The sequence below is a fragment of the Aegilops tauschii genome, chromosome 1 (genome assembly GCF_002575655.3).
Source record: "Aegilops tauschii subsp. strangulata cultivar AL8/78 chromosome 1, Aet v6.0, whole genome shotgun sequence".
In the NCBI taxonomy this organism is placed as follows: Eukaryota; Viridiplantae; Streptophyta; class Magnoliopsida; order Poales; family Poaceae; genus Aegilops; species Aegilops tauschii.
The window spans coordinates 407348982-407357119 of NC_053035.3; the positions used below are offsets into that span (position 1 = coordinate 407348982).

Consider the following 8138-nt stretch of genomic DNA (forward strand, 5'->3'; position numbering starts at 1 on the left):
CCAGCCAAACCACCGCCCAACTATGCGCCATCACGGTTGCGCCGCCACCAACACCGTCTCGCTGCGAACACCACCACGAGGCCAAGAAGACCGGAGAGAAGATCCTAGCGACAGGAGCAGCAGCATCAAGGCCGAGCGGGAGGGAACCACCTCCACCGCCGTCGTGCGGGATGCCCGCGCCACCGGCACCGTCGCGGTAGCCGTCCAGACACGGCAGCGGGGCATACCAGGCCACCCTGGCCCGGCCAGGCCCGAAACAGGCCCGCTAAGCCCCGCGGGCCACGCTGCAGCAAGCTGGCGTCGACGCCGCCAGCAGCCCGCCGATCATTGCCGCTCGCCACCGCCTCCTGAAGGCCACGCCGACGCCACGCCTGTCGCCGGCCCGCCCCGACCCAGATGGAGCCCGAAGGGCCCAGATCTGGGCTGGGCGGGCGCCGCCAGCCCGCGCTGCCCCGCCGCCAACGGCGCCGCCGCCGCCCAGAGTCCGCCCCCGCCTGCGACAGGACACCCCGCCGCCGCGCAGGACAGCCGCCGCCTGAAGACACCGCCCGGAGCCGCTCCGTCCCGCGACGGAGAAATCCTAGACGGGGAAGGGCCGGGGGCCGCCACCACCAACGTCGCCCGGGCCAGGCCCGAGGCGGGCGCCGGTGCCGGCGGCAGGGAGGAGGAGGACGGAGGGGGACGCGCGCGGGGGAGGAGGGGAGGCGCGGCCGGCCGCCCGTGGTCGCGGATGAGAGAGGAGGGGCGGCTCGGAGTATCTCTTCCGGAAGATGGTTACAACTAGGCAAAATTGGTTCTACTTAGCTCACTTTGTCTTGTCCATTAGATCCACTTCCTTTTCCTTTATTTCCAGAACCTTTATCTTGGTCAGATTGAGTAGGAGTACGTGATCTTGGCCCTTTTATGTTGGCTAGCCACATGTGTAGAGACCAAAGAACAATACCCAAAAAAAACTTTAAAATATTATTATTTGTTTAAAGCTCTTGTGACCCAATAGACTGATCTAGCCAAGGACAAACAAGCTTAGGAAATTTATCATTTGTTTAAAGTTCTCATTCCATCTGACCTACCCTGGGTAGAAAGAAGCACAAAACAAATTCATCATTTGTGTAAGGATCTCATGGGCTCTTACCTACCAAAGGACCAAGCTCATAACCAAAGAATTCGTAGCTACTGACCCAACAAAGATCCGATGACTTCAAATCACTAGCTGTACCGCATGTACCCAAGTGTCTATAAGGAGCGATCCTCCCTGTTCCTCATCTTACTTCTATGTGTTGGTATTGTTCATTCCTTTTTGTCTCTGCATAGTAGCGATTTGAATCTGATAAGCGTAGGCATAAGAGGCACCAGGAACGGATGGATAACTGGCATGTGCACATGACCTATAGAATCCACATAAGGCTGCAGGTGGGAGTGGGCTTAAGTGGGACTAACTTGTCCATCCCACTTAATTTGCATTAGTAGGCTCCCATCGGATAGAAAAAATAATAATCGGACTATCCCATTAGCCCACCTTCTCTATTAATTAACCAACCCCGATAGATTCTCAGCGCGTAGGAGAGGGCGGCACCTAGCGTGTTCCCACCGCCGCCGTCGATCGATGGCCGCCGCTGCGACAACCCCGCATCTTCCTCCTCGCATGACGCCCCAAGGAGGAGTAGAAAGTTTTGTGGCCATGGTGACCGAGTTGCCCCCGCGCCACAGCCATCCCAGCAGCCGCGGCCGCTACCCCCTTCTTCAGCCCATCCCCTCGCTGCTGTCGGCCGCCGCCGGCTGGTCGCGGCGGGGCGTGCTCCCTTCCGTGGCCTGTGCCCAGAAGCGGGCACTCCCGTGCGCGCTCTCCACCCCCGCCTCGCTGGCCCGTGCCGAGCAGCGGGCGTCCCGTGCGTGCGGCGGATCCTCCCTGCCCCGGCCATCTTCGGCTCGATCTGCGTCGTGTTCTTCCTTCTTCTGGCCGGAGCAGCCGTCGCTGCTGTCGCGTGTGTGCGCCCTCCACCCCGTCTCACGTGTTCTCTCTCCAACTCGGTGTCCAGTGTCCAGATCCAACGAAGGCACATTGAAATTCTTTGCAAGCTTAATCGACCAACTAAGCTCAACGTGGATTTATGTGGGATCCCACTTGTGCCCACATAATTTGTGTATGTTGTGACGGAATGCCCCGTTATTTCCACTGGGACTAAGTGGGCTGAAGGTGGGAATCCGAGCAAAATTGACAAATTTGACCTATGGACGAAATCAAATCACAGAATGAACTGCTCATGAAACTATTTTACGCGGCTGACCTTTTTATGTGACGCCCGACACGAAGGAGCCACACTACACTGTGCAACGCCACACCTGGCCAGCGTCGCACCTGTGTGATCCGAAAATTACTAAGTCAGTGTCCAGCTTCTAGGCGTTGCACTAGTGGTTGCTTCATTTTGTAGTGCAACCACTAGTGCAGTGCAGCGCCTAGCTCTTAGGCTCTGCACAATGACTTAGCAATTTTTAGGCAATCTGAGGTGCAACGCTGGCCAGGCGTGTAGCGCCTATCTGTGAGGCGTTGCACAATGTACTGTGGCGCCTTTGTGTCGGGCGTCACACAAAAAGGTCAGCCGCGTGAGATAGTTTCACGGACAGTTCATTCTGTGATTTGATTTCGTCCACAGGTCAAATTTGTGAAATTTGCCGGGAATCCCATGTATAATCCCACTTGCAGCGTGAAATTCACACATCCAGGATGCCTCGGCACATCGCCTATTTTCCCTACACTGGCCGATGTGCCATCCTTCTCCAGCCATTCTGTACACCACGCCCTCATGTCATCTTGTGGAACTGAGGCTGGTTAAAGCAGAGAAGATGATTGGCGTGGCTGGCCCCTGGTTCAGCAGGGGCAGCACAGACTGCTATGGAACGGCGACGATTTACGTACCGAACGAGGGCGTTTAATAACAGCTCAGCGTCTTCTTCCACGCCGGAGTCCTTCCCACGGCAAAGGGATCCCACACCGGTGCCGCCGCTCCAGCCACAGCCCACAGGTTATGGTTTCCACAGCGCTGGAGTAGACACGACTGTGAGGCTAGGCTAGCGAGTGAGGCAATACATTAGCAACGCAATGGTTAGCAAATTTGGGGGCTATAAACAGGACAAGGCACCGAAACTTTCACCCGATCAGTCACATATATAAACCCCAACTGGTCACTTGTGATTGATAAATTTTTTTGATAAAGACCTGTGATTGATCATGGTATGATAGTTGCTATCCTACAAGGATGCAGCTTGCACAAGAAGCGTGTTCGGATTTACTAAGGAACTTCTCAGCGTCGCGACTTTGCAAGGAGTGACTGGCTTACAATGTGGAGCAACAAGAACTGCCAAGTGCTAAGCAATGAAGGGATAGACTGACGTTAATCAACAGAAACAAAGACTAAACAAGAAAATCTGTAGGGGTTTATCTGGGCAAAATTTGTCAGAAAACAGAGTCTAACAGGCTCGAAACTCTATCTGATCAGTGATTGCGCACGCTGCAGACGCTGGCTTTCCTTCAACTTCTCCTTTGGCGACAGTTTGTCGCCAATTAGTGTAACCTTCCAGCAATCAGCTTGGAGGACGAAAACTGACCCAGCTTTCGGCACAACTGCAGGTTTCAAAGTGAGCTTCTTAGAAAGCAATCCCATTAGGTCTACAGTAATTAACACAAGAATTCATGACTACAAACAACATAGTATAACGGCAAGAATCAGCCTATGGGGAGAACAGTTCTATTGAGCGAGTAAGATACAATGTTTTGAGCAAGAAGCTGAACAACCCTGTCCGCTTGTACTTCTGCCATGAAAATTTCAAGTGTGGACCTCACCAGAAAAACAAGTATGCGTTTCATTGCAGTCTCTTACAGCACGGATCATATGGATGGAGAGTTACAGTAAAATTATTTAGCACGATCAATGGGAAAAGGAAGTATCATATTAGCAGTAGAAAGGAAAATCCAACACAAGATTGTAACAGCCCTATATTCCCGAACCAAAAAATAAGATTGTAAAAGACATGCTCTCAAGCAAACTATACATCACTTCATCCAAGCCTGTCCAAAGTATTGCATTACGAAGTGGGATAGTAGGTACCTCGGAAGCGGTTGTCCTCTGATATAATTCCAAAAGTCTCTGCAGTGTCACGAATCATGATGCCACTTACACCTTCATATGAGACTGCTTTGCATTGTGCCACTGCGAATGACCAAAAAAAACACAAAAATAAATGACAGGATCAATACAGGCAGTCTAATAACCCAATATGCAACTATGCCAAGTATATGAATCACCTATTATAAGCGCCCCATGAAGATCTGCTGAAAGGAGGTTTTCCGACAATTGCTTTTTCCTATAAAGGAAACAGGGAACATCAATACCTCATACATTGTACTGAAAAGGCATACTAAAGGGGTTAGCCCAAATCTGGGAAAGGTTAAACTGATTACATTTCTTGAATTTATTTGTCCAAATTTCCAAATTTGTTAATCTTTCAGAAGTCTATTTAGTATAATTCTATACAATGACAGCTTAATTAAGCTATTATTTGATGCAATCAGATGAATACCTACAATCTAGTCCCTGCAGTCAATAAGTTTCCGTACAAATATCATTTTTGGGTGGGCTCAGGCTTACTAACAGCATAAAGCCTTACTGTACGGTGATCATTAGTCAAAACAAACTGATAATCAAAGAGTAGTACAAATATACAAATACCCCAATTCAAAATATCAGTAGTAGGATCCTTCAAAAGTAGACACCAATTACAAAAGATCTAAGAGACAAATAACAGCAAAAAATCTAAAGACCAAATGCCTTTTCTTTTGCAAATTGCAGTCTTTACCTCGTAATTCAACAGTTATTGTGCACATTACCAGAGCTTACAAATGTTTGCATATTATGCTAGATTATGCACCAACAAGTTGGGCTTCTTACTAGGGCCTTAATTCTTACTGACACAACCCACTTGTGGGTGCCACCGTACCACATAAGCATGAGGTGACTTAACAAATATGGGTCCACCTTTAGGAGTGACCAGGTTTACTTGTTTTCTGATAAGACATAGAAACTAGCACACTGATCTAAAGACATGTAACTAACATTGACCGGGGTTATTTTGAAAAAAAACATTCACCGGGATTAGTTTAAAAAAACATTCACCAGGGTTAATAACGTCTCAAACATGTTATTTATGACTAGTCTAGCCTACTTTGCCATCGTGTACGTATTTATGAGCCAATCAGTTCACATGTGTAGACAAAGGGACATGATCCTGAGTCCACATGTTTGGCCACGTAGGTAAGGAGCATTATTTTTAACATAATCTGCTACTATGCACAAAGATTTGCTACAAGTGCTGAATTAAATGGTACAAACAAAGTAATACTCCCTCCGTCCCAAAATAAGCGTCTTAACTCTAGTACAACTTTGTACTAAAGTAGTACTAAAGTCAAGGCACTTATTTTGGGACGGAGGTACATCACAAGCCTTTTATCTTTCCTAGCAAAAGAAAACAGTGTGGAGATGGAAATGAGGCCTGAAAGCAACAGAAAGAAAAGACAGTGAGGGATACATACGGGATACTTTTTGTAAGCTCTCGCATATACTCTTTCCACATTTCATTCATTGGCTTATAGAGGTCAAATCTGCAAGGAACAAGAATCACATGTACAAACTGCATAAATCCCAAAGATACCACATGTGGGGATTTTAGCAAGGATATAAATATTTCACTCATATCATGAAAAGTGTGATGATAGAAGAAGAGAACTTCTACTAAACCTGAACAAGAATTACCTGCGGAATTTATCATGTAAATCAAATGACCCACATTTCTTATGTTGCTTCAGTGACATGTGTTTTTGATCGCTTTGAGTGAATCAACAAAGATCATGATTGTGCATCCACTAATATAGGACCCCTTTGAACATAGTTATCCAAAAGAATCCCTCTATCCAGCTTTAACTTTTTGGATCCCTTGGCAATTTTCCCGGATTCTCCACCTTTCTGAATTATATCATATACGATACTGTGAACTATGTCTGTGCTATCGAGATCCTACACCAAAGTTCATCCAAAAATATTATAGGTTATTTCAACCCATATAAAGTTAAATTTGAGACCCATAACACATAACATTGGCACTTACCGTATGGTCATCTTGGGACAAATTTTCATGAAGGGCAAAGGAAAGCTCAGAGTATATAGGGTTGATTTCTCCACCTAAAAGGTAAAAAAAAAACTCTATCAGTTAATTTTGGAACAAAGTCACACGCATACACAGACGTGGGTTTACCTAAGTAAGCAGAAGTTTTTTGTTGATGACTGGAGTTTCCTTGAGCTGAGAAGCAGCAGCAGCAGCAGTATAAGAAAAACTCAGGACGCATATAAAATGCACCAATGGAACGGAGAATGGTGAACAAAAACAAAAACCTCTAAATGTAGGCAGCTGGCCAGAAGTTCGAGAAGGAGTGGATTGGGGAGTTTTTCCTTTCCTCCGTGCATCAAACTTGGGCTTGGGGGTACTCTCTTTGTTCTTCAGGCACTTGGGCTGTTCATCTTTCAGCTTCTTAGCTTTAGCTGCCGCATACCGTTGTTGAATAGCTTCTAAGGTCCGTTTCTTCTGATCAGAAATAGTCGACATTGATCGTACGCCTGATCTGAAATTAAAGCAAGATAAAAGCAGTCGCGGGGAACCTGGAGCAAATCGTTTGCCACCTTCAAAAAAATAAAAATAAAATCAGCATCACACGACCAATACAAAATAGACCGAAAGAGCATTATAAATAGCATAATCAAGTCTCACAACATTGTAGTTCACTGAATACATTTGAATTTCGCAAATATTACAACACTATTGGCTGGCGGGAGGAAATAATATTACAAGAATAAAGGATAACATGAGTAGAAAATTACAACAATTCAAAACAACGCAAATCAAGTAAACAACTAGCCATTACTGCAAGTTCGCAACTGCCAACTAGTAGCTCTGAAGACTGAACAGTGAAGTAGTATTGAAAGTCTGAAACAGTATTTTGTGCAATCACACTACCTCGTGCCTGTGTTTTGATTTTCGTTTTGTGTTTTTTTTCGCCCCTGACCAAGATGGCCGAATTTCGGCCATTTCAAATATTTCGGTAATATCTCGGACGAAATTGCAGAAACAAAATTTGAATTTTTGGATAAAATTTGTCCAGAATTCAGCCAAATTTCGGCCGAAATTTGAGCAAAATCTGAATCAAATAGGGCATAATTATAGCAGCACAACAGTCCTTAATCTAAAGCAGCACAAGAAAATCAGAGCCGCGTGGCCAAATTGCTGAAGAAGCAAAACTGCATACATACTTCAAGTAGGAAGATATAAAAGCATCCAGAATTAAGATTTAATCAAGCGGCCGCCCACCATGCTGCTGCCGCCTGTGATTTGATTTTCGGCCGAAAAAAACTAATTCCGGCCATCTCGCCATGGCCCGGTACATGGCCCTTTCAGCCAAAAATTTTGGCCCAATTTGAATTTTGTGGCCCGGCCCAGCTCCTAGAGCGTTTCTGTTTGGCTTCGACTGAGACAAAACCACGAGCCCACACGCCCTAACCCTAGAATCTCCCTTTCCTCTAGATCCTCCTGTGTGTGGCGCCGCCGCTGCGCACAGGGCACATCTCACACGATGGCGGCTTCTTTGGCCAAGGCGCTCACTATCCTCCTGCCCTCCTCCACGTCTCCTCGCCTCCACCCCATCCACTACATGTGTGTTGCTTCTCCAAGATTGAGGCATGGTGCTCGACGGCTGCGGCAAAGGAGCTGGTGGAGCGCGAGCTGACCAGTTCAACGGAGGCAGGAGCATGGAGCAGCGGCAGCAGCATGGTGGGCGGCCGCTTGATTAAATCTTAATTCTGGATGCTTTTATATCTTCCTACTTGAAGTATGTATGCAGTTTTGCTTCTTCAGCAATTTGGCCACGCGGCTCTGATTTTCTTGTGCTGCTTTAGATTAAGGACTGTTGTGCTGCTATAATTATGCCCTATTTGATTCAGATTTTGCTCAAATTTCGGCCGAAATTCGGCTGAATTCTGGACAAATTTTATCCAAAAATTCAAATTTTGTTTCTGCAATTTCGTCCGAGATATTACCGA

General features: G+C 46.7%; 1 protein-coding gene across 2 annotated transcripts; it reads right to left on the reverse strand.

Moving 5' to 3' along the window:
• Positions 1 to 3166: 3166 nt before the first annotated feature.
• On the reverse strand, positions 3167 to 7879 carry LOC109750080 (ribonuclease MRP protein subunit POP4). 2 transcript variants are annotated; one of them, XM_073499421.1, is made up of 6 exons: positions 6157 to 6236; positions 5805 to 6065; positions 5585 to 5653; positions 4301 to 4359; positions 4104 to 4205; positions 3167 to 3619 (listed from the first exon to the last, which is right to left on the reverse strand). In XM_073499421.1, the coding sequence occupies exons 2-6, from the start codon at positions 5861 to 5863 to the stop codon at positions 3483 to 3485; spliced, it is 426 nt and encodes a 141-aa protein (XP_073355522.1). In that variant the 5' UTR covers positions 5864 to 6065; positions 6157 to 6236; the 3' UTR covers positions 3167 to 3482. The 2 variants fall into 2 exon arrangements, 1 of the variants encoding a protein (XP_073355522.1); XR_012183851.1 differs by lacking the exons at positions 3167 to 3619; positions 4104 to 4205; positions 4301 to 4359 and adding exons at positions 6304 to 6348; positions 6441 to 6725; positions 7411 to 7879 and having other exon boundaries at positions 5584 to 5653; positions 6157 to 6230.
• Positions 7880 to 8138: the final 259 nt, after the last annotated feature.